Source organism: Ambystoma mexicanum, chromosome 13 (genome assembly GCF_040938575.1).
Source record: "Ambystoma mexicanum isolate Mex_15411 chromosome 13, UKY_AmexF1_1, whole genome shotgun sequence".
Classification (NCBI taxonomy): Eukaryota; Metazoa; Chordata; class Amphibia; order Caudata; family Ambystomatidae; genus Ambystoma; species Ambystoma mexicanum.
The window spans coordinates 58394608-58421828 of record NC_090938.1 but is presented as its reverse complement, the minus strand read 5'-3'; the positions used below and the strand labels follow the sequence as shown (position 1 = coordinate 58421828).

At 44.7% G+C, this 27221-nt stretch overlaps 1 protein-coding gene and 1 long non-coding RNA gene across 27 annotated transcripts in view; both read right to left on the bottom strand.

The window, feature by feature from the left end:
- Positions 1–22824, bottom strand: part of LOC138520852 (membrane cofactor protein-like) — a 382475-nt gene extending 359651 nt beyond the window's left edge. For 5 of the 26 annotated variants that reach the window (XM_069633236.1, XM_069633244.1, XM_069633237.1 and 2 more), the window contains exon 1: positions 22473–22816. In XM_069633236.1, the coding sequence (XP_069489337.1) occupies positions 22473–22572 (100 nt within the window). In that variant the 5' untranslated portion in view covers positions 22573–22816. Of the gene's footprint in view, positions 1–22472 lie in introns of all 26 variants that reach the window. The other 21 variants (XM_069633232.1, XM_069633238.1, XM_069633239.1 and 18 more) reach the window with 9 other exon arrangements.
- Positions 22825–25146: 2322 nt separating this feature from the next.
- LOC138520081 (uncharacterized) lies at positions 25147–25811 on the bottom strand. The gene is made up of 3 exons (XR_011282777.1): positions 25680–25811; positions 25434–25563; positions 25147–25251 (listed from the first exon to the last, which is right to left on the bottom strand). It is a non-coding gene; the product is annotated as an uncharacterized lncRNA (long non-coding RNA).
- Between the last annotated feature and the right edge of the window lie 1410 nt (positions 25812–27221).

Sequence of the window (27221 nt, the reverse complement as noted above, 5' to 3'; positions counted from 1 at the left end):
TTTTTTTAAACGCATCATAAAGATTTAAACAAAAGGGAATTTTGGGGTTAGCAACGAGTACCCTATTACTTTACAGACAATATTTCTTATCCAGACTGGTAGCAATGTTGTGGAGTTAGATTTTCAACTAAATCACCCCACGTAGTTGGCTATGTGGGAATCAATTAAATTGTTTAATAAAAAAAATACTAAGGATCTGCTTTGTGTGCACACTGAATCAATTGGAACATTAATCAATCAGATCCCCACAAAGCTTGAGGTGGATGGACACGTTCATTTACATACATAGCTCTGGGTTTGTGCTCAGGAAAAAGGACATCAAGGCTCAAGTCATACAACAGGTACATGTCAGGGACCATCAGACTCTTCAGCCATGGACTTTCTCCAGGCTCAAGCCTTACATGTTGCCTCTCCTGGTTCATAGATCTTGGCCTTTGTCCCCTCTCCTGGTTCCCTTCAGCAATCTCATCAGCAGTTCCAAATCAGGTAATTTCAGGCAGTGTCTCAGCTTTTCCTTGTGCGTACCTTTACGAATCTTAAACCATACCCACAAAATGTCTAAATGACGACATGCCAGCTCATACGTTTTTCTGGACAACTATCTTCCATCCTCTTATTCAAGGCCACCCTCTTGCTCGATTGGCCCGTTCAGTTGCCAAGCCTAGATTCTGGGAAGGATGAGGCCACCCAAACATTTTTACACATCAATTTTGCACTTGAAAACTGTAACATGGCAATTTTTCTTTATTTTACAGAAAAGCATAATATTATATATATATATATAGATATATATATATGCCTCAAACGGTCTGCCTATGCCACACCCAATAAACGTCTCATTGAGTCACAAATCTGCTTTTGCAAATTACTAAAAAATTATAACAGTTATTTACCTTAGATTTCCTATACAGATATTTAATTTATTAAGCCACGGTCTACCAAATTCTCTGCTTCGTGACATTTTCTGGGGAGCTATAAATACATTTTGGGTTGTAGCTTTAGTTCTTGAGTGGAGCTTTCCATAAGCTTTTTAGAGATATTTGAACGATTATGTGCGACTTATGGTTCGAGAAAATGCAAAATATGATCCTACACATACTCGTGGCAATCATTGACATGCACATTTTTCTTTCAATATCACATACATTTCTCTTCAAACTGACAATGTGATCTGTCCACTGGCTTCCTTTATTGACTGCCTGCAATTAATCCATAAAAATTATTTCTGTTAGGGCTAATGGATTATCCGTCGCTTATCTTTGAGAGCAGAAAGACAATCTTCATCAGCATGCTCATGGGTCCGTTTCTGTAACCCACCACTGCGAGTTAGGTCTTGGGCTACACCACGAATCAAATGTGAAATACACATATTTCTAAGGGTTCAACCCATTAAATCAATCTTCTGTTTTTCACAGCAGTCAGCTGTTGAACTACTAAAAGCCTTAGTCCGGCCCAAGCTCCACCCATTTTCTTGGCTCTGGGAGCTTCAAGGAGATCTTTCACATAAAAAGCAGATGCAGGGCTTGACCTGGCTTGCTGTGATGGGGAAGTGAAAATGTCTTATGGGCTCACCCAGTGTTTCTGTAGAACAATGTGAGCCAAACACAGCTCTTCATTCAGTGCCTATAAACAGCAAAATAATGAGGCTTTTACATTGGTCTACATGGGACTTGTACCAATTTCTTGAAATCCAAAATATATTCAGTTTTTCCTATTCACTTGCACTTCTTTTAAAACAGATTTGACAAGCCATCCATTTCCTTAATCCACATCCTACATTTACTTCTGCAGTGTAGTTTCATTTTTCCAGTCTTCTTGTTTCAACTGCAGAAGTGCCTACGTGTCCATGGTCTGTTTTTTGGGAAAAGTGCACTTTGGTGCCTCAATCACTTGTATTTAAAAGTAGGCCTTCATTTTTTGGTTTTGTCAATGTGCCTAGGGCCCATTTTGTATTCTTATTTTCAATGCAACCAGCATTTTGATGTGCGGCAGTGACGAGTGAAATGTCTGTCAGCCGCCAGTGAGTTTTCCAATTACCAAAAGGATGTCTGCACTGTAAGGCCCAACATTGCTAGAGGCAGTTTATTTGATCCTGGAGCAGAGTCTTAACCCCACAGTATAATAGTCACTTTCTTTGGTGGGTGGGGTCCACTGTCACACTCCCATTTGGACTTGCACCTCCTCCTGCATTTCATCTTTACCCAACTATTTATTTTGACCATTACATTCTCCATTCCCAATTGCAATCTTTTGACTGAAATGGTTATCCCCACCATTGTTTTTAGGGCTAGAATGTCTGTAAGGAACCAGTTTATGTTGTATCATGTCCTACCACATGCTCTTCACATTTGGTTCCTTTGTACAAGGCAGACTGGCGCGTTGAAGCCACCCGAGATGGTAGCACTCCACAGAACATCCAAATAAGTAAATGAATAATACATGCAAGTGGCACCTTATTCGTGGAAAAAGCCATGATGCCGAAAGTAGACCTGCACACCTGTTGGAACCAAGATCCAATTGCTAACCTCTTTAACAGGGCATGGTAACTGCAACATAGGTCTAGCCTCAGCCCATGAGGAAATCTGCCTCCCACACCACTACCCATCCTCCATAAAGTTCTCATCAATCCTCGAGAACTTCCAGGAAGCACAAGCCAGGGTTTTGCTCCTGGAGATGCAACAATTCAGCACCCACCTTTATTGAAAAATGCCCAAAGGTTGTTAGGATGAATACACCAACAATGTGTCACTATTGCAGTCATCTACTTAAGATGCCGCCTATTTATACAATGCTACAGCTTGCTTAGTTTCTTTGCTATATACATGCTTCCAGAAATCTGACATTTGCCAGCTATGTATTATGGTAAATTCCCAAAGGTTTGCCTTGTCTCACCAGGACACTATTGATAGAGGGTCACTGTGCTTTTTCAATGTCCCAGTATCACTATTACACTATGTTAGCATGCTTGAGTATCTAGCTACACTACTTGCTTCGTTTATATCCATGTTTTGACTGATACCAGTCATGTTACATGCCACACTATTGTCTAGTATTACTATCCTAGAATGGCTTAGCACGCTAAAAGGGCCGTTTGTTAATCTGCATTTATCTATGGTTTAGTTAACGTGGACTAATCCATTCATGCATCCATTTAGTATAAGCTACGTTTAACATTATATTTTGTTTTCAGCTCTCATAGATCGGCATTTGCTGAGAGCCATGTAGAAATGTAGATTTAACTAGCTATTTTGTAAAACGCACGTTCTGTGTTGCGAAGCGCTAAAATGTGGTTGTTTGTCCATTATGAATAAGGTTTGCTAAGTGCGAAAGAGTAGCTGAACACGTTGTAGATGTTTTCATAATAAACCTGTCTTAGCAGACTGTCAGATATAGCCTTCCCTGCAAAAATAGCCTGGACCGTCTTGTGCGAAGAGACGGTAATGTTACACTATAGCCTTGCTGTACTTAGAATATAAAACATGTTGTGAACTAGTACACGATTATGCTATGTTGAAATATGCATTTACGTAGCTACAGATCTATAGAATGCAGGTTGCCATAGAAATGCTTGCTAAGCATGCAATTGTAAAATGCGTCATCGCTCTGTATAACGGTAGATTGCTCTCCTGTTCAATGAGGCTGGCTCAGAATAAATATGCATTCTGTTCATTATGTGTCTTGTGATCTCTCCCGTGTGTGTTTTCATTCTTGTTTCAGTGTAGTATTTTTGAGACTTACAGTACCAAACCTTGCCAGCCTATAGAAGTTGGACATTCATGGCATGGGGAGTAAGTAGAAGGGCATTGCTCCACTGTTCCCATGTGCATGTCTCACTACAGTCATGTTGATAAGGATACCCTGGCACTGAGGAAGCTTGACCTCTGCGAGCCAAAGGCAAGCTCAAGTCCTGGAACATTTCACAGAAAGGTGCCAGGCTCGCTGCATGCAGAGGGAGAGAGATCGCCCCATCACTCTCAACCTGCCACATGACCTTTCACAAGCTCAGCTTATTGCTTTGGTGCAGCATGATCAACGGGACAGCCCGTTAGGCTTATTCACGGACCGCCAGAAGCATTTTTTCTAGAATTCAGCGCTACATTTTGTAGTTAACGGCTCCAGCTGACTACCGCTTCTGGTCTGCACAGTGACACCAGATGACCGCAGCACAGGACATATGGATGCCACTCCCACAGCCATGGATGGTCAATGGAGATGGATCAAGTGATACATTGCCTCAGGCAAACTTCTGGCCAAGTGTCATTGTTGAGCCGACACGTGCCCTTCCCCTCCACATTCCAACCACTTTGTCCTGATGAGGCTAGTCCGAGATTTATTCCGAGGACCCATGTTCAAGCCGAAACACGAGTCGACGACGACACTGAATACATGGATTTTTGGTGAAGACATTTGTAATATAGGACTGATGCTTGCATGGTCTGTTTATAGCAAATAAGATTGGATATTGTAGATGCTTCCATTTTGTTTGTGTCCCTCTGTTTTGTCTGCGTTTTCATTACGTTTGAAATATTGCATGTGTGTGGTATAAATGTGATTACGAGTGCTGAGTATATTGAGAAGTGTGTGGGGAGCATTTTTGGTGCTCTAGGATAGGGCTGTAATTATTTGTTTTAATTATATAATTCATGATTGTGTTACTTCTTTAAAAAGATGTAAATCATAAGAAATGTCTATTAAGAAAAAATTATTGGACGTTTGTCTGAATCCAATTGACGACTATTGCTCCAGGGCACTTTCTTCCTTGCGTGTGTGATCCTGTCACGTTTGCATCGTGCCCCAGCCTGAAGATTTTGCTTCTCCTTTGTCCCCCTGGACATTGCTTTCCCAGCACTATTGTAGAGTTTGTATTGTGGGAAAAATAAAAAATAAATATCGTAATCAATGAACGCAGATTCTTTTCAAGTGGGTTGTTTGGGTACACCTCAAAGCTATACACTGCATTTTGTAATATTCCATGTCAAATCCGCAATCAAGTAAATGATCCACTATGTAGGTAGACACCGTGGGCCTGATTCATGGAACGTTTCAGGCTTCTTGGAGCATCGTGCATCACCATTCTACGTTGGTTCCTCCTCCCCCCTTTGCCCTTTATTAGCTAGCCCCCTTTCTGCTGAGTATGGTCTGGGAACCCCTCACGGCGAGTGCACGGACAAGCCCAGGGGCCCTGGAGCTACCATCATGGTTAACTGGTGCAGGATTAAAAACTGCATAACACTATTTCTGCCCCCCAAATACCATAAAATGGTGGATGTAGAGATGGCATATGACAATTGTGCACTGGCAGTCTCCACGAATATGACCAATACCTGGACACTGCTCTGGACCTAGACCTAGACTCCAAAGAGGGCTAAAAACACGACATTCCCATGAGAGACAGAGCAGCCATATGGTCTATATAAAACGAATTCAGCTGTTAAAAAAAACACCGCATCTGGAATGCCAATTTAGCAACAGATCGTACATCACTGCTAAGACAGACAAGCATTGGCGAGCCTCGTTATGCGGAGAAACATGGGCAGCTTTATAAGTAAGCAAGCAGTCACTGCAAACAAAGAAAGTGCAAAACAGACTTGCCCTCAGACATCTGGAACTTGTCCCTTTGAACGGATAGCAGAATCCACCAGAATCCGCCAGCTGCATGTTAATTAGCCTGCACACTTCCATATCCTTCGGTAAATCAGACATAGGAGACAGACCAATAGGTATGTTTGAACCACAAAGAGAAACCCTACTCCAACCCAATCTCCACAGCCGATTCCCTGTCTACAAAACAATAAAATGGGTGCTTGATAGGATGTCTTCACAAAACAAGTTCAGTCCTCAGTCTGAAACCTATGCTAACCTATTACAGCCCAAACGCCATCAGAAAGAAACAGAAAAGTGTCGTAAACTTAGCTTAGTCTAGGGTTTCTTTACCCGGGTAATCTTTAGCAGTGGCAGGTTTTCCGACACCCCTCTCCCCCACACACAGGTTCTCACCTTTGCTTCAAGTCCTTCAAAGGGATCGCCAAAAAGGTCTCTACGTTCCTTGCTCAAGCAAACAAAATGTCCCACATAGCCCCTGGTTTTATTCAGTCTCCTGAGATGCAGTCGTCAGACTTGTGAAGGCCAGTATTCATAGCTGTGAACAAGTTAGTCTGTGAGCATCCTGTCCCATCTTCTGCCTCAGGTCAGCTACGGGGTCGATACAGCCCTGGGTGGACTACAGGCTCTTGCTAGCCCTCACTGGTTGCTCGGTTTCACCCACTCATGGGGTAATCTCACTTTCAGCCCTGACTGGGCCACAGGCTTCTCCAGCTCCGTCTGCTTGCTTTGTCTTACCCACTTGATGGGTATTCAGATTTTCAACCCTGACTGGGCTATGTGCTTTAGCTCACCCCTTCGTGGGGTATCTTCAGCCCCTTCCGCTTGGTAGGGGGTATTCACACTGAGCCCAGAATGGCTCATGGACTTCTCCAGCACTTCCTGCTTCCTTGTTCTTACCCACTCGCAGAGTCCTTATGCTTTCAGCCTGGATTGTGTTACGGGCTTCTTCAGCCCCTTTTTGCTTTAGTTTTCACACCCATGCCTGGAGTATTCAAGCTCTCTGCGCAGTCTGGGCCAGGGTCTCTCCTGCCCTTTCTGTTCACTCCTCGTGCTTCTGCCCGAATTGCGCTTCTGCCCTGCAGGTTGGGTTTACCACCCTCCAGCAGAAACCTGTACGTTACTGCATACCTTGTCTCCACCAGCGAGGTTCGTGGGTGGAGGCAGTCTCTCAGGCCCAGGCAGCTCCACACCCTGGACTCCTTGATGGTCTGAGCAGTCAGCGGCTCCAAATCTCACCTCCTTGTCCAGGTGCTCTGCACTGATGCTGCAGCGTGTCAGTACTCTTCTGCAGGTTTGCGTCCTCCCTCAGCAGCCCCCGACATGTTAGGGTCTCTGCCTTAGAGGAGTAGGATTTCACTCACTGCCTTCGGTTTCTGCACACCACACTAACCGCGTGGCTCCCAGCTCTACCTCTGTGGGGCTACGTAGGGCCAAGTTTCAGCATCACCAGGTGCTTCCCTCTCATTCTACTGAGCTCAGGTTGTTTTTAGGGGTCCCCATGGAATCAAAGGAGCAATTCCATTGGTCCGATTTTCCACGAGCAGGCGGCAATGTACACAGGTCAGAAACCCAGTCATCCATGTTAAAGGCATGGTCCAGTAAAAAATTGTATTGTCCCTACGGGTCGGCCATGTTTTTTTAAGCCTAAGTGGCTTGATTTTAGAAAACTTTCCTATGGACCATACCCGAGTTTTCGTCCATTAAACGCACGCGAAAACAGGCACCAGGGAGCCGCCATTTTGGATAATCCTATCACTTGCCGCATCGCCCTGGCTGACCTGCTTCTGCGGCACTAAATCAAATCCCCCGCCCCCGAGCCTGACATCAAAACATTCATATTCCCCGCCTCTCTCTGTGACGTTACTGTGCTGCATAGGCAAACACACCCAGTCGTCTTCTACACAACGCCACACAGAACCCGGAAACCAACACAGACCATCTCACAACACAGCGCGCCACAATTCGGAATATGAAACTGTACTTTAAAATCAAACAGTAACACAGTACATTTGGTAAAGTACATTTATTTGACATTAAATGTTTAGAGAATATTCAGCAATTGCCATATGAACTCCGAAAGCCATTTATTTTCTTTTATCTGTATCCGCAAATCCAGATAAGTTTATATTGAGTCACGCGCTGTTTCTTTATGGTACACAGGGTGTTAGTTTTCGTTAAAAGAAGCACGGTGAACCGCAAGGCTGTTCCATCAACTAGGCAATAGTCCATCATAAAGGTTGATATGTTGCTTCTTGCCACTAGTAAAGCGTAAGGGCATGTGGGCCCCTGCCGATCGTCCCATAATATTGTCAAGGTGCTCCAGTTGTTCACACGAAGCTGCAGGTGTCCATTGAAGAATCCGTCTGCCGGTGTCTCAAACCGATGAACCGATCACAGTAGCATAACGGGGATCAAATACCTGTTATGAAAACAAAAAAATTATTTTATTTATTACGGCCGATCAGAAACTATTTGCTTGCAAGAATAGTTCAATGGAGTATGTTCGGCTCTAAAATCAATGCGAAAAGTACAAAATAAAATCGAGGCCAAGACACAATGAGAAACGGCAGTCTACATGCGTGTGGAATGATATGGCATTTGTAACACGCCTATACACAAGTGTTGTCAAGGCGCGACGAGGCGGGGGGAACAAGGGCAGACCGACAACGATCCTACTAGGCCAGGTGTCTTTCAGATCGCACTTGGGGAAGGGGCGTAAAAGTGCTGTACATGGTTAGTAGAATACAAGATAAATAATAGGACCAGCTGGTGGCAAGTGCAAGGTAAATGCCGGGAGAAGGGGCTGAAGGATATAGAGAGTCCCGTAGTGCAGGTAGGCAGTGCAGAGAAAAGTGGCTGGGCCAAGGACCGAGATCGGTGAGACCAGTGGACCTGCATGCCCATGTGCCCACTACAAACACGTTTTCCTTGCTTTTCCTAGCTCTTCATTCATTCATGCATCCAGTCATTCATTAATTCTTCATTCCGGTATAAAAGTGTCTAAAGATTTACTCACATTATATTTGAAATTTCCATTGCGTCTCTGCGTAATGCAGTCTGTAAATTGGACCGTGCTCTTGACAACGATTTTTCCTATACTGAACTAAAATGAAACTCAGTCTATTTTCTGCCTTATCGTCTTACGTTATTGCGCACCCCCTTCAAATGAAGTTCTTTCGGCATGGTCCCTGTCTGAAGGTCAAAAAAAAAAAATAGACCCTTATACTTCCAGTGAGACTTGTGGGCCTCTTCTGGGCGCGAGCTGAAAATCAAAGCCGCTGTCCTTCGCATTCTTTATTTGCAACATCCCGTAGTAAAGGCATTTGTGAGAACTTGAAGTTTAGAATCCCTCTATGTATTGCGCCACAATGTGCAAATGCGAACTGGCTTCTCTCCCAAATGCCACGGCCCGCTTGGCGGATTCTAAGGCCCCCAATTTTGTCCCCGTCTGCGACATTTGCAGCCCAAATGGAGACATTTAATTTTTGGCGGAAGGTCAGGGAAAGTATAAAGTACCACAGGAGTGGAGTTAAAAGTGAGATTTATTGTTTGTTTTATTATTTGCAATACGCAAGCCTCCCCTCCGTTAACTGTGCACAACATTTACATGAGATGAGAATAATATATACATACATATATGAAGAGAGAATTCAAAGATGACACCCAGCTTGTTCGCCACCCATTGTGGTGAAGGTAGGGGTTAGGGTTACAGGTACACTGTACAATAACATTTATTTACAAAAAGACAATCGTATTGCAATTATTTAATCCGGGATTTGTACTTCACAACCAGCTGTGCTTCTGGTGGACATGGCACAGTTGCAATGTTAGGTGGCAATGGATCACTGCTCTGCACAGAAACGTCCAAAATACCATATCTGTGCTACTCTAACACAGCAACAATAAGACCTTTCACAAAGTCGAACTGCATTTCATCATAGACTGGTTTGATCACCCATTGCTTACTTCGTTTTGAAAACACCTTAGTGTAGCGAAGCAACCTTACTTTACCCCTAGATTGTTCACGTCCGACATTGATGTTATGGGCCAAGACCGCTAGTAGAGTGCGATGTTTCATGCCCCGAAAGCTAAAATGCAAGCGCTTTGGCCTGTACTTTAAGCACATATTGTGGAACACCTCCAAATCTCCTGTGTGACAGAATTCTGTCAGTCCTCTCAAATCTCTTGATAGAGTTGTCGAAAACAATCTTCTCAATGGCTTTGTGTGTCGGTGAAGATGGAATCAACCACTTCTTCCTTGCCTCCTCTGGGGACAAAGGGTCATGTTCACATGGTGGAAATGTAGGTTTTCTGACCAGCGGTGAACGTTGGTACAGTGGTGCATCAGTGACCGCCATTTTTCGAGTAGCATTTCCACTGACCCTTCACAAGTTTGAGCTCCACCAGAGATGGTTGGTGATAGACTGGGACCACTGCAAAATACTTTCAAAACGTGGCTATGAGGTCGATGTGCATTCCCCTTGATTGTAGATATTCCACTGATTTTATAAATCCTAGTTTCTCCATGGCCACTGAGGATGTACATTGTGTTACCTGCACGACCACCAAACTCACGATCTTCTTACTATCCATGTCCTGAATGTGGTAAGTGCAGTACTTAGCAGAAAATCCAGGGCTGTCGCACTGTCCATCGCCGGCTAGCCTGAAACGTTTCCCTTCGAATGTACTTGCTAGAGACAATTTTTCAAGCATCACTAATGGCCGGAAACAGATAATCACGTTGGTATATGTAGTACAGCGATTTAGAAATGAAATTGAGTCCCACAAACTGAAAGAAAGCCTCTAACTTTCTAAAACTGGAGCCGCTAAAAAGTGATGCAGCTGCACACAGGAGATTGCCTGCTGGCATTTTCCCCAGCATCGTTTGTGCAGAGCATGAGAACCTATGATTTAATCTACAGGCGGCATTTATTTTGACGTTACTGCCTTTTATTTGACAAGTTACATTAATCAATGGCTTCCCACATACTTTCCCCTCTAACTGAATGCCCACATTTCAGCATACTTATAATTTCCATCAAACAACGGTCGACATACAATGTATTTGCTCTTTCATTAGACTGTCATCCTGCGTCACCATTGTTTCGGCCTGTGACGTTGCAGAGATTTCAACACATTGGAAAGTAATATCACTGCTATCAAGTTCTGATGAGTCTATGGATGCTGCGGCTGGTTCATTCTCTGTCCTTTCGACATCTGCTACTTCAACATTGATGGGAGAACACAATGTCGACATGTTTTTGGGTGGCAATTTTTTGGCGGGTGTAGATTGTGTGAATTGATCTGCAACTACTTCAGAGCTATCTTCAATACATTCAATATCATCTTCTTGTGGTGGTGCGGTCGCACTGTAGCAATGGTCCAATGCAACTTTGCTGTATTCTCCAAATACAGTTAATTCATGTTCTGGCCACTGGACATTAGCATCTCGAGCCTGAACACGCCTCGCCTCAATTAATAGTTCCTCCATAGTGTACATGGTCTGGCAAGCAACATCTCTCATTCGCTTCAGTGTCTGTGTATGTATAGTTCTGACACCCACGGGTAACTAGGAGAGATTTGAAAAGGGATGTTCAGATTAAACACAAGATAAAGTGTAGTCCAATTGACTGGAAAAAAAACATACAATAGTCCATTTTTTTAAAGTTATGAACTGTTTGTAACTAACCTTTTTTTGTTTTTTTTTTCTTTGCAACTTTTTGACTCGACCTTCAACATCTGCACGCTGTAGCTCCGATTAGTTTCCGCATGTCCTCCCTTCCTCTTGCCCTGCAACAACTATATTTTCTGTATCCGCATAGACAGCACGCAATGAGGCTCCATCGTCTCCCTGAAACATAGTACTTTCATTACTATGTATCAAAATATTGTTAGCATAAAACACACGTGAGGACGAATACACAGGTACACCTCAATGGCCAAACATGATTTAAACATTGTGTGAAACATTCAAACGACAAGTATTCGACCTGTGATGATCTATTTCGATGGAACTGTCAGTATCCATACCTCTGGCTCTGCATGGACTGCCATGAATGGTTGTAATGGAGAGGAGGCATCCGCATCTCCCTGAAACACAGCACTTGCGTTAATAGGGAAGAAAGTATAGCAAATGGAATCACGTTATATGATCATGCATGATGGAGCCGTCAGTATCCATACCTCGTGCTGCGGAAGAATATCTATGGATGTTGCAAATGTAGTGCGCACTTCCGAAAGCTGTTGCGCCGATTCGTATACGCATGGTCCCGCTTCCACTTCCTCTGGAAGTGCTTGAATGTCAGGCTCCGCATCAAGTGCAGGGGTTGACGCTCCATCAACTGCCTGAAACATAGTACTTGCATTAGTGAGGATTACAATAGTGAAAACACACCTGGGGTCGACAGCACAGGTACATATCAACGGCTAACCACGAATGAAACATTGTGTAGAACAAACGACAAGAATTCCAGCTCCGATGATGACGCTCGATGGAGCTGTCAGTATCCATACCTCCTGCTGGTGAAGAACATCTAGAAATGTTGTAGATGTGGCAGACGCTTCAGCATCTCCCTGAAAGACAGTACTTGCATTAGTATGGATAACACTAATTATAACTGAAAACAAACACCAGTGGACGATAACTAAGGTGTATATCAATTGGAAAGCATTAACCAAACATTCGGTAAAATAATTACACGATAGAATAAAACTATTACTTGACATGCATAAAACAAGTCTGTAGCGGATTAGCCTAGTAAGATTACCTGATACGCACTAGAAGTGGTTGATAACCGCGACAATGATGTAGAATGTTCTTGCTTCAGATTCAAGGGATAGTCAAGAAGTTGTAAAGGTAAATTAATGATTGATAATGAAATGCCAATATTAAAAATAGCCATGTAAGGCGACAGAATACTTGTAAAATGCTCAATGCAGCACAGTTCCCTGTTCCCATATATATACACATTTCGTTTGTGGGTTATGAAAGAATATATTGATAAATGTATTATTCAAAAAGCTATACACTCAAATCAATATCGAAATTACTACAAGGGATAGAACACCTACAATATCAATTAATCCATTCGGCTACCTACACACTACTGCAAGGCCTAAAGCTAAATCCGGACACTTGACGCACCAGTGGCGGAATGTGGACGAATAGAGTGGGAATAGCGTTTGCGAGCAATTTCCGTGTCATTCGCTGTTTATTCTTCTGTTACCCAAGATGTGGTGTACATGTCCAAGGAAAAGTGCCGGCTGCAGATGCGGTATCGATCACCCCTCTTGTCCTGTAAGACTTGTTGGACTCTACTTTCCAGCTCATCCAGTGGATATCCGCAATGTCTGACCCATTCTCTTATTCGATCAACAGTTTTCGGGAATACATGCATTGTAGTGCCTTCAGATTTCGCATGGGTCTTCGAAGGGCAACCGCTAATCGAACAGGCAGGCATTGTTGATAAATCTGAAAAGTAAATATAGACATTATTATACAATCTTCAAGAATAAAGATTTGAAACAAAAGTAAATGAATCATACAATGATCAATGCAAGGTTTGTTTTGGTCGCAGGAACTATACCAGTTCATTATGTGCGGCTTAGTATTTGCATAAGTTGCAGAAATGTATAATTGATTTGACTGAAATCTGAACATGTGACTCGTCCCTTGGATGTTCTGTCTTGCACGAGAAGGAAACATGCTTACATTATAGACTGGACCCCCGAAGGATGCAATTCGATGACAATAGACAAAGATGAAAATAAACAGATCTATTGATAGCATAGCAATGGAAACTCAAGTCAATAGCAATGAGACCAATGAACATAGCACTATTGTGTACTCTACTCGCAAATAGATAGAAATTTTAAAATCTGCGAAATATGACTAGGATACATGGCCTTACCTTGACCAACAAACAGTTGGATTCAGCAAGCAGAGCAGTATGTTGCAGGAGAATAGGTGGGTGGCCACAGGTAGCACACTGATGGGTTGGTCTAAGCGGTCGAAGAAGTTCACGGATAGCATGACGAGCAGATTAGCGTAGATCTCAGTGGTTGCCAGGTAGCAAGTTCAGGAGTTGACTTGCAAAGCACAAAGATGTTCTCATGAGACATATCAAGTGGTTTCTAAAGTATTAGTAACAGGGGTGTGTTTGTGAATGAATGACATATGTATGTCGTGGTCTTAGAGGGGCAGCCTGCTTCAAGGGGAGGCCTGGCTGGAGACACGGGGTCTGAGGAGGCCATGTGACCGATGGCCCCTTGGCGTGGGATACCTTTTGAAGTGTACATGTAGTTTGGCACCTTGGCCGTTCGCGCCCCAGACAGCCCCACATGCCAGCGCTCATCCACGGGTGCGAACTGCCTTTGATAGTATATCGTTGCTCATCAATAACAAATGCCACATACCGGAGATCCTTGTGAGCACAGACCCACACTTCAACCGGTGTATTATAGTGGTCAAGACCCTTAACCCAAGGCCTGTATAATCCAATGGTAATTGTTAGTATAGATATATGTGTGACTTTTATAGAGACATAACCTACTGAAAGACTTTGAACAAGTGTTATTTAGTGCATGCATTATCAAGAATATGTTATGTTAGCTTAGATAGATAGATAGTGACCACCCTGCTTCAAAGCAACCAGACCTTCACCCATTCAGAGCACAGATGTCCGACGTCCATCCTTGAATGGAGACACACTTGATTCATTTAAAAAAAATCGAAACAACCGTTAAATATATGTGGTGTTTTATTTTGTATCTTATTTTCATGACACAAAAATACAAGACTTTAAAGATTATAAAGGTCAGGTTGCAGCACAGCAAGAGAATATCCCCTGTACTGACCGCTGTCACTCGGGAACGTTTCTCTTATGGCACGAACGGCACAGGCGGGTATCACTCTTCGAACGCGGTGTCCAAGCCTCCCGTGGAGCAACCATGTAAAGGAACGATAGGCCACCAGCCTGTACCACCTGTGAAAAGGAATGAAAAACTGTTTTTAAAATGGCCAAGATAAGTTTAATAAAAGTTTGTCAATGACAATTCTTGTAACTAATGGCATTCTGCACTGACAAATGCTATCTAGACAATGCACACTATTGAACAACTTTCATGCGTTACTATGATATGAATATATAATTTTGGATATAGTAGAAGAACATGAAATAGGAGTGTCATGACAAGCAGAGTATACTTACTCGTTACTCGGATTACGAGGACGAACAGTTGCGCGAAGTTCGTGCATAAGCACCATCATTATTCTCAACACGGCCCGTGTGAGGCAGGCTGCCCTGAAGTCTGGCAGCTCGGTGATGCATTGCGGTTGTGGCTCGCCTTCCGAAATGTAGGCCAGGCATCCCGAGTTTTCTCGGCAGCAGCAGTTCTCGTCCTCGGTTGGCATTAGCTCGCACCGACTGCATGTGCACCAGGTGGAAACGCCGTCCATGCGACTAGGCCCAGGCTCTTCATCTGTTGAATCGTCCTCCCAACTACCGTCCGAATCCCCATCGTTTTCGCGTGCTCCCCTTTCCAGTAGTTCCTCCTCGGTATACTCGGGCTCGTACATGTAGGGCATTATTGTAGCCATTGTGTGGTAAACAAAGTAAAATAATTTACAGAGATGGTACAGGTGTTCACACGGGCTACAAGCGGCAAAGGTAGCTGACCAGAGCACAGAAACGAGTCACAGAATACTCAAAGTAACAGAGGAATGGAATCGAAAATCTGCTGCTGTGTGTTGGGAAACGGTCTGTTTATACTGATTGAGGAAAGAGGCGTCCTGCCATTTCCATGGCGACACGTCATTAGCTGAGGCGCAGCGATTTTTGACACAAGACGTGCTTTGGCGTTGGGAAATGGGCGGTACGAGTCTGCTGATGACAGGCTCAGGGGCAGGGGATTTGATTTAGTGCCGCAGAAGAAGGTCAGCCAGGGCGATGCGGCAAGCGATAGGATTATCACAAAATGGCGGCTCCCTGGTGCCTGTTTTCGCGTGCATTTAATGGACGAAAACTCGGGTAACGTCCATAGGAAAGTTTTCTAAAATCGAGCCACTTAGGCTTAAGAAAACATGGCCGACCGGTAAGAACAACAACAATTTTTACTGGACCATGCCTTTAAAGGGACCAGTGTCCGATTGCCCTGCTCATCCTGCTTGCCCCTCTCCCCAACCCTTGGGGAGAGGGGATTCATTCCCTGGATTTTTCACAATACTTATAATGCCTCCTGCCTCACATCATTACTTTTGCTCAAAGAAGGGTCCCCCTAACCACGTTTGCAGGGGGCAGCCGCATTTACCCTCCATGTCGAACTGCCTGAACCACTCACCTTCTACCCAAACGCTTTTCTTTACCCGCTGAGTCTCCTTAGAGTCTGCACTATCATAAGCAGTTCAGGAAAGACAGTAAACAGGACACACAATCCCCAAAGTACAATATTTCAATATGCAACTCCTCCCACACGCTAGTTGACTCACAATTCCACCTGCTCTTCCGCTCTCCCTTTCCATATGCTTCACCCAAACCTCCATTTGGAGTATTGTTGGGATTTTGAATTATCTTAGATGTCATAATACAGACCTGCGATTCTACACATCAATGAAAATCGCTGGACCCATGCAATTGCAACTAAAACCCATGTAGTATGTAGAACGTCCACCTTTCAGTAAATCACGATGCCATAAACATACATCAAGTAGGGAATAACAGGGTCATCAATAAAGAAGCTATGTGAAGTCATAAAGCAGACCGGGGATGGGAAACGGCCACTTCAAATACCGATAGTTTCTCATCTGTGGGGCTGAACAGAATCACGCCAAGTTTCTGGGAGCAACCTCAGTCGAGCGTGTGCAGAAAGGAAGTGGAAGTGTGCTTTCCCGATGGAGAGTCTGCACAGACAGTTTGAGGTGAAGGCTTCCAGTGGTTGTAGAAGATATTTGAGATTGGTTGAGTTGGTAGCCAAGACAAGGTTTCTGCTGGGCTAATTGGGCATCGATACGAGCAGCTGTTGGATACATACAGACCTGGCCTTTCGGAAACCATGGAGGAGGCATACGCAAGTCAGGAACGGAAGAGGGCTATGTTTAGTGCACAACAAAACCCCCCCCTTACAAGTCCCGCCTTGGGACAAATCAAAGACTTGTGAGTGCAGATAGGTGCAGGAAGCAGCTCTCCTGGAAGAACTCTCTCAAAAAGGGAAGACAAGGATAGCGTGTTGTGTTATCCTACTTGTCTATTCCATTCGTCACCCTTCCCCATGCAAGTAGAAACACCTGGCTGGGAGGTCAGTCCGCAAAGAAAGGGGCCACGCTATCTTGCAACTGCAATACAGCGCAAGTGATACTACTTGTAGGAGTAAGGGCACCCCAGTTTCAAAGAATAATGTAGCCGTTACCTTGCTAGCATAAGTAACAAAACAGTAAAAGGATCAGAAGTCTTTACTTCCCCAGAACAATCCAACTGGCAGGAGCCAACAAAACAAAAGTGTGAAAACATTATCGGGTGAACAAGGTTCAGAGCCATCAATCACTAAATACCCAGGTCGAGGCAATGGTTGTTGGGTCGAGCTGGTTTGCTTCCACAGGATGGAGCCGGTGATCGGGTGAAGGCCAGGCAAACGTGTCTGAAAAACAAGCTGTTGTTACCAACAGGTATCCCTGGTGCACTAGATCTGAAGAGGAATAACCTCTTCCTGTGTGTATATTTTTTAATTAAAAAAATAATCTAGAATGTTCAGTTCTCAAATGAATACGCTCACTCAACTGGTTTTTCTCAGTTCTGGTTTTGTAATATCCTATACAATGTCATGTCTGTTTCATCACATAAAGTTTAACATATCCATTTCACAGGTATGAGTGTATTTGGTGTTCTAAAGGCAGCACTGCAGATCCTGCGACCGCTCCAGAAGAGTCGAGAAAAGACGAGCCTGTCTTCAGGCGGTAAACTGACACTGGACTTCTTTCTGTGCTAAGGGGCAAGTGGGGTCCTGCCCTTCCCAGGAGGATTTGCAGAGTATGGCCTCCTTCGTTGGCAGGTCTTTGGTGCAAGCATCCGAGCAGCAGTGGGCTTTGCCCAGCTAGCTGGTCATCCCAAGGCCCTTGAGATGCATGTATGTTTGCATTTGTAAAGCACGAGCGAGTCAGCAGGGAACAGGCCAATAGTCGCATGAGGTACAGTTGATAAACATGAGGGTATCAATAAGTGTCAAGTTGCAATGGCAGGGTGCTGTGGCGGGATAAAGGAGTCAGCAAAAGTTCATGATTGTTAAGGAGAAGAGCTTGCCTCATCATTGGAGTACTCCCTTAGCTTGCGGTCCAAGGACTTTGGAGTAGACTGTACCCCCAAAAGAGCATGAGGTGAATCCTCCTTCAAAAGTGTCCTAAAGATTAATCAACCCACCCTCCCCGCAGCCTGACAGACACAATATTACAGCAGATTGGCCCAGAGCAAGCCTGTTATTAAGCTTCCAATCCTGGCAAGTTTGCCTGCTGATGTCATAGCCAGAGTGTCTGGTCTGCAAAAGTGGGGCAAGGATTAGAAGTTGGGAACCCTAGCAAAAAATGAGCCCCTGCGTTGTCTGAAGCTCGCCTCTAGACCACATGAATTCTATCCCCTTCCTGTCCACCTACATCAAAAACCAGCACCCCGCTGGTTCCTTGTGGACCTCCCTGGGAGGGTTCTGGTTCCCTGGAACAAGTTGTTGGCCTGCCTCAGGGGGATAGGATTCTTGGTTGCACTCGACATGGTTGCTGTGGGTGCAGACAGGGCACACGGGTAATACACATCATGCCCCATCATAAGTGAGGCACTAAGCTAACAATATAACACCTAATGTGTGTGGCTTTAACATTGCATAATCTCAATAGCCACTAGGTCTGCCAACCAGGCTGTTGGCTTACATAATTATGGCATTTTGACCCGGATGTGCAGGGGGTTAAACAGCTACCTCTCCCCATTGGGACAGACCAGTGCCAACATTGTGTTCATGAACACAAACCAGTTATGACTGCATGGCAGCTGCTGGGGAGGTCAGGCGACAGTTACAGATGTGCTTTTCGAACCAGGGAATTATGAAAGTGGCGTCTGATTATCATTAGCAGATCTCATTTTAAACAATTGCCTGCATCATTTTATTAAAAATCAAAAAAGCTCATGCTAACCCCAACCAGAAGCTATTTTTTCATAGCGCAAAAGCATACAAATAAAATCCAAATATGACCATAAAAACACAACCAAAGTTGTTCTAAAGAATATTCTATGATGTGCAGACTCCACAAATCAAATTGCTTCTTGACCACCTTTCTTCCTAAAGTATGCCAAATTCTGGGGAGGATGGCAGATATGGTGCAACATACGTGAGCAAACCCAAAATGCTACCAATTGTTCTCAGAACAGGCAAAAAAAGAAAATGCGCCAGGGCTGTAGACAACTTCAGCCATCTCTGGGAATAATACTCATGTCCAGAATCCTAGCAACATGCTGAAACCAAAGAATATACTCCAACACTTGGGATAATACTCTCTGCGTAGCGCCAAGAACACCACTATTCATCCTTCAACCACAAACACAAGTGTAACCGATAATACCATCCTACAAAATAATATTTCCACCCGTCGATTTTATGTTGCTACACGAACTGTCATTTAATGTGTTAAGGGGCTATACATACGGTCACGTCAACCATATTGAATGGACCAAATAACCTGAAAGAACGGTATACTTTACCTACCTCTCCCTGCATTATACCGGCACACTGCTCTGCCCAGCATGTACACTTACTAATTTTGTAGGGCATGTGAAATGCCAACTTTCAAAACGAGTGCATGTGGTCCGTCATACAGGGGAGTGGTGCCGCGCCCTGCACTCGCACATCACTATCCTCAGACCCGGTATTTGGCCAGATTGGCTCGCAAAAAACTAAACGAAATTAAAAAAATAAACTGTCCTTAGCTTAAGGCAATATGAGTATTACTCCCACCGTAAAAAAAAAATAAAAAAATAACCATCCCGGCACACAGAATTATACACCCCCAAAACATGGATGCTGTCAGCTACCGGGCCACTAAGTCATAATACTCAGCCTGGCCTCGAAGAGTAATCAAACCCCATGAACAATCATCTTGACAAAGGCGAGTTTACTGAAGGGTGAAATTGGCAACAAAAAAAAACTAAAGGGGCGAGGGCCTTCAGGCTGCAACATTCAACTGGGTCCCTTTGACAACTGCTGCCTCTTTTCCCGGGCCCCCTTGCTTCATAACTGCAACCCATGCTAAACGAGGCAAGGGCGTGCATGGCAGGCCTGGCATGCATGAACAGTGCAATCCATGCTAAACGAGGCAAGGGCGTGCATGGCAGGCCTGGCATACATGTCAAACAGTGCAATCCATGCTAAACGAGGCAAGGGCGTGCATGGCAGGCCTGGCATGCATGAACAGTGCAATCCATGCTTAACGAGGCAAGGGCGTGCATGGCAGGCCTGGCATGCATGTCAAACAGTGCAATCCATGCTAAACGAGGCAAGGGCGTGCATGGCAGGCCTGGCATGCATGAACAGTGCAATCCATGCTAAACGAGGCAAGGGCGTGCATGGCAGGCCTGGCATGCATGTCAAACAGTGCAATCCATGCTAAACGAGGCAAGGGCGTGCATGGCAGGCCTGGCATGCATGAACAGTGCAATCCATGCTTAACGAGGCAAGGGCGTGCATGGCAGGCCTGGCATGCATGTCAAACAGTGCAATCCATGCTAAACGAGGCAAGGGCGTGCATGGCAGGCCTGGCATGCATGTCAAACAGTGCAATCCATGCTAAACGAGGCAAGGGCGTGCCTGGCAACCTTCAGAAAAGTGCTAAAAACAAAGTGGTTCAACTAGACCGCTTATCTTATGCACTGCCGCTAACACTTTGCTCACATTGTCATCTAATGTTTATATCCGTTTCTGTAACCAATGTATAACCTGTATAACTTGCACCGAGTAACCTGTAACAGCGCCACGATGCCTCCGGGCCCTTGATAAATCTAAATAAATACTGCTTTGAGTAACCCCGCCTCCCTACCCCCGTACTCCCACTTGTAGCTGGGTCCCTCCACGCTCACAACAGTATAAACCTACAGGGGGCCCCGTCACGTGCTACTGAGGAGAACCTTTGGGGGTATCTTTCCACCAGTCCCCCGCCCCGCCCCGCCCGTCTGGAGGACTGCCCGGTGTCTTTGCCTTGCATTTCACAGAATACCAAGGCGACCAGCTCAGATGCATTTTAAACCTAGGAGGAATACCCATCAATCACTCTGCAGGCACGCCTGGTAGGCCCGAGATGCGGTGGTCTGCTGCCCGGATATCAACTTTAGGACCAGGAAAGCAAGTCTACTCCCAGCGTACCCCACTCGGCCACACTGTGATCCTTGGCAACCCCACTGTACCACATTTCATTAACTGTGATCACTTGCACTCTGTGCATTAAATACACTTCACGCATGATTGGTCCGAAGGCTCCGTGTATTGCACCCAGAAGGCAGTGTGGTATACATTGCACTCGCCTTGAGAAGAGCACCATTTAGAATGTGCACTCCAAGCTCAATTGCTTAACTCGCTTACAGCAATGACACTTGTGAGCCGTGCATTCCAACAGACAGAAAAGTAACATTACTTTTAATAGTACGTGTATACAAATTAATATATATTGTATCATCATCAGCGCCCCCTAAATAGGAACTCGACTTCTGGTGACAGCCCCGATTGTGAGCCATGCAAGCAACAGCACTTTGCTTTTATCAATAACTGCAAACTCTTTCTACATGAAGCCCACACTCTGGTTTAGTTTGCACACTATAAGAATAGAGAAAGAGTCTTCATACCAGAACCTTCCACTCCCCAAGCACTCATCATGTTCACCATTATTACCCACACGTGGTACTCCATTTATCAACCTCAGGAAGATGAAAGGCTGAGTTGGTCCTACTGAGAAAAAGAGTTCCCCTGTTGTAACGCACCATCGCCATGTCCCCCAAAGGGGGCGAGTTACTCTTGGGTTATCCACCCAACATCAACTTAACTGGCTTATGGTTAAATTCTTATATTAAAAATGTTTTGTTATAATTCAAATGACTTGTACATTATATACATATGTGAACATATATTTGTATCACTCAATTGCTATAGTATTTGATGTATGCATGATTGAACATTGGCTAAAATTCCCTTATGTACAAACGTACGTTTGATGTTTATTGAAATATTTTAGAAGTGGCTATATTTATATATTAGAGGAACATTTCATAACAAGGGAGTGAAATGGGGTGTGCATTTGAAGAGTCATCTTAGAAGTGGAAATATCAGTTCTGGAGGATGGCCTACCCAACCCATCAAAACACTTAAGCACAAAAGTATGAATTTTTAGACAAGCTTGCCACTCTTATTTTCCGGATCAATGGGACACGCCAACATTGTGGAGCCCCTGGGAGGGAGATTTAACAACAGAAATCGGGAACATGTAATTTCCCCACAGACTTGCAATTTTGGGGTTACACTTATTTTAAGCGGGAGACAGTAAAAAAATGTAGTAGGCACGTAGTAGCCATACAAGATTCCATTCAATTATATATATTAAAATAAATAAAAACGTCTTGGCAGGGAAACGACAGGGCCAGGAACGGGTCCACTTACAAAAAGGATTGTAACTGCACAAATACTTTAAAAAATAAACCCTAAAATGGAGGGATGGGGGAACTCTATCATGTGTCCTAAAAGCACAATTGCCGCACCCGAGACCTCCCCACCCGCACACAGCGCCATTGGCCCTTCCAACAGAGCCTCCCCGGCTGCCCAAGCTCCGGAGCCGGCCCCCGCTGCGCGGAACTCACTCTGCCCGAAGGCCCCGCGGAGCAGCAGGCAGCAAGCGATGGAGAGCAGCCCGGGGAGGACCATGCTGCCCCCTGTAGACCGGGGCTGGAGGCAACCCATTGCTGGGCACAGCGGACGATCCGAAGAGCACGCAGGGATGGGGGTCGCCGCACACTAAACCAACTGCAAGGGTCCTCGCGGGGACCGGCAGCGGGAAGGGACACCCCTCTGATGGCGAACGACGATGGACGCAGCCAACTGACAGCCTCGCGACGGCGGCCGCTCGAGAAGTCGAAATGTTCCGCAGCTGATCGAATGAGCGTTTTAATGTGACCTGCACAACTCGAGGCCCCGCCCACTCCACCTGCGCGCGGGGACGGGATGGAGCGCCCCCTAGACTGAAAATGCTAAGCACCTTGCTAGATGGAACGCGCAAGTGAAATAAAACCCCGCCCCGCCCCGCCCCGTGCACCTGCCCGGCACCTTGATAGGTGGAAACTGGCCATAAAGCCACGCCTCTTGCGCCTGCCTCGCAGCTGTACCTTTGCGGGTAGCCTTCCATGATTCCTAACACTTGCATTTTCTACTGGGACTAACCAATGGCGGTGTTCTGTAATATTTGGTATCCCATACCGATCCGGTATCCCCTGGTCTTCGGCTGCCTTCGGCTGATCGCTGATTGGCTGTATTACGCCTGAGCAGTGGCCCTTCTTCCGAGCTGTCGCAGACATAAGCAGCAGAGCACGCACAGCACGTTGCTGTAATAGATAAAAACACTGTTCATTCTGAGAGAAAGTTTTGCATTAAAACGCAAGGCTGCCCCTGAGGAAGCAGCTAATGTAAAGCTTTCTCTCAGAATAATAAACAGTCATTAATCTATACCCACAACGGAAGGAAGCTCGGCATTGCATAAACTTTAACTTGTCATTAAAATTGGAGGCTTCAACTGAAGCCATTAACGACTCGTTACAGTTCATGAAATGTCGAGCTGCGCTTTGTGATAATAACAAGACAGTTACATCTCAGCGATATGATTTTGTCATGAAGATGTATATTACTGCAAGTACATGGTTTTTTGTATGATCTTTGTAAAAGTTGATGTATGTACCCCCTACACACCCCCATAGCTCTCAACTCTCACGCTTTTGGCGGGTGTCACCCGCCTTGTAAACAGCTGACTCACCCGCCAAGCCTCCAGCACGCCCATTCATTTCAATGGGCGTCTCACCCGCCAAAACTAAAATCGGGTGTTTTCACCCGCCTTCACGACCCAAATGGTTGAGAGCTATGCACCCCTCTATGCAGTGTCAAGCAAAATAAAATAAAGGTTAAAAAAAAAAAAGACAGTTACATCTTATGAAAAGCCTCGCTATATTATCCTGTAAGTGGAGTATTCAGCATTGCAAGATGTGGTGAGGGGGACAGCCACGTGAAACGCCTGCTACTTTCCCCTCAAATGCAGTGCACGCAATTCCAGGTTGTCTCATTCGCGGCCACAAACCGCCCACCCGTGCCCCAATCTATTTTTTTGGTAACATTACTAGTGGCATCTCGCATTTTAACACAACAAAAATGAAAAAGGGCAGAATCATTACAGATGCAGGGAACTCATCTATTAGAGCTCTGTCCAGGCGCTGTGGGGCAAAATACATACACATCAACTCATTTGCATATGGATTGCACCAACAGAAATTACTTCACAGAAAGCAAATCGCAAGGAGCATCAACAGTCTTTGATACTTGGAGGCGCCATGCAACTGACTTTAGAATACGTTGTCATAAGTAAGCCAAGTGGCAAATAATTTTCTGGTGCAAAATACCTACATTGCATTGTTATATATGGAGCAAGTCAGGCTTTTAAAAAATAATAACAGCATGATATATTAAAGCTTTGAAGTGAATCACTTACAGAGCTGCAGATAAGACACAGCCTGATTACATGGTCTGCCCAGGATCACACACTTTGGTTAAATGGTGAAACTGGGATGTGGACAATTTAAGCAACTGAGCACTTCTTCACAGTTTTAGTTTATATAGATTTTTATTAATGTTTCCCTTTGCATTTCATCTGCTTAAATAATACTTTATCTATGTAACTTTATCATGAACAAGTGGAAGGACTTAAGAGCTAATGATACTTGAAACGAAAGGGATGGCACCCTGCCACTTACTTTTAGTCTCTTGACCTAAACATTTTGGTCAAGGCTAAGTTATTCAGCATGCTTAGTATGGCAAAAGCTATTTCATTAAGCTAACTGTCATACATATACAAAAAAGACGAGCTTTGGAGCCCTTCAAAGGTGCACTGTAGCTTTTTATTTAGCCATTGTCAGTGAATGCAGGGGGAATTTTTTCCCGCATTTAAGTCTAACATGAAACTAATTCGTTTTCTGGTGTACATAAGGATCAAATTACAGTCATCTTATTAAACAAATGCAACAAAGAAAAGATAGCAAATGCTTAAGGGAAATTAACAAACAAGGCAAATGAATGCACAATCGATGATTTGCCTAGATATGCAATGGATGCAACGAAACATGGTGTATTATTTAAACACAAGGCAAACACCTATGTGGGATGTGTGGAGTCCAGACCATGTGTCAGAGAAAAGACTTTCTTTCTTTCTGAGACTGGGTAGATTTGTTACTGGCTCCTAAAGGAAAGGGACCTAGTGGTTGGTCAACGACTAAAAACGGATCGAGTTGTGAAGCGGGAATGGGGGAATAAAGCCCTCAAAATGATGTAGTCCTGTGACGTTTCGGCGGAAAGCCTTCTTCATTTGCCTTGACTTGGTCTCCCCTATATGGAAAACAAAGGAAAGAAAAGAAAAAGAGGGAAATGGGCTCAGAAAATATTGTAGAGCTCGTCTAGGAGGTTCAAATCTGATGCTAGTTATACAGGGATGCAATAACATCTAATTGAGACCATGTGAGTGAACAATATGTCATTGTCCACTGGCTTGCTGGCACTTGGTTACTGACCTGGACAGTAATCAGAAAGTGGTGTTTTCTTCCAGTTGGTGGTACCAGGGGACTGGGAAAAATGAGTGGCGGACCTCTTCAAGCAGTAGGAGGGGATTTCTGCCGCTAGGTAACTGGTGTGCTGGATGCACTTGGGTATTGGGAAAAATATTTAAAAAACACAGAAAGCATATACGTATGAGTAAATAAATGGTAGTCACTAATGTGTAGTGGAATGCTTGACTAAAACAGTTGACATACAAGTACCTGTTGGCACAGTCCTGCAGCCGTTTGGAGATTCTTGGCTGTGTTCAGTTGTGCGAGGACCTTATGAATGATGCTTGTAAAAGGCAATCAGGCGGTGGTCCACATATTGGTGGGGCTCCCAGGATTATGGGGTGTGAATTTTGCCACGCCTTAATGTGGCTGCAGGACCCTGGAAATGAGAAACCAGGGTACAGTTTATCAAGAAGACGCTCTAAAGAGATTCAGAAAAATCTGATGCTTTGAGACTTCTGAAAGCAAGGGGCGGAAGGCGCCCGCCCGTGTTGGGTTGGATCGTGCCGTCGTGAGAAGACAGGAGCTTAGGACACGGGTAGCTTCCGTGGCGGGGGCGGTAAACCCCCGGCTCCTTCGTGGCAAGCCCTGCAAGGCGCTCTTACCTATGTGTCCGAAAAGTGAGTCGATCGCTTTCTTGGGCTGTGGAGGTCGGCTACGAGAGCCGGCGTTGGAACAGAGACAGTCAGAGCTGCGTCGCAAGTACGCTCAGCGCAGGCGCAGGTAAGAAGTGTCTGTTCCCCTGCACATGTGCGAACCATGTCGGTCCAAGGGTTGGCATGGTAACCGAACAGTTTATGCGAAGCGTAATATGGCGTTGAAGGAGTGGGGTGGAATCAGAGCTTCTATCGTGTGGGCTGTGAATGGGAATATTGAATAGGGAAGATGTTGGTTGCGCTTACGGAGGGCACAGATGTACATCCCCCATATACTGGTAGATTCTTATGGATTGAATAGTAAGGCAGTTTGTTGCCGCGATGATTGTAGGCTGCGTGTTGTTTACAAAATAGACAGTGACACAAGCATTTCAAAACTCAAAGTAAATATGCTCAGCATCAATTGGTGTGCGTATGATGATACAGTATATATATATATATATATATATATATATATATATATATATATATATATATGTACAAGTGATACCAAATAGGAGTGAACCATGGCATATGCAGGAAAGACAAGGTTGGCACAGGATGAAACCCATTAGCAAATAAACTCTTATTGTGCATAACATTAATTGCTTTGCATGAAATGATTGCGTGTACATTTTCACGAATGGTACATAAGGAAGCACATTGCTAGTTAGTGCTCCACTTTATAGAAAATGTAAAGCACCTAACAATACAAGGACATGATGTGTACTTGTGCGGTCAGGCGTTGATAGCACACCTGGCATATTGCTTGAGTACAGCCACATAGTGGACTGTCCTATTTGTGTGAAGGAAAAGAAGTGGTGGGTCCCCCCACGAGTTTAGTGAAAGGAGTATGGACTAACCGGTCATCTGAAGGTATTTGGCATGGCCTCGTTGAGACCCTTAGTAGTAGCCTTAAGTTTAAAAATCCACCATGATTCCTTATTGTTCAACGCATTGGATGCATTGGTGGTGTTGGCTACTGTATCTGCAATCCACCAGTAACACACTTGTGGTGTCCCTCAGGGATCCTGCGTCTCTCCGACCCTTTACAACATATTCACCAAACCTCTGTTCGATGATTTGGACAATCTCGGTATCACCTACACTAACTATG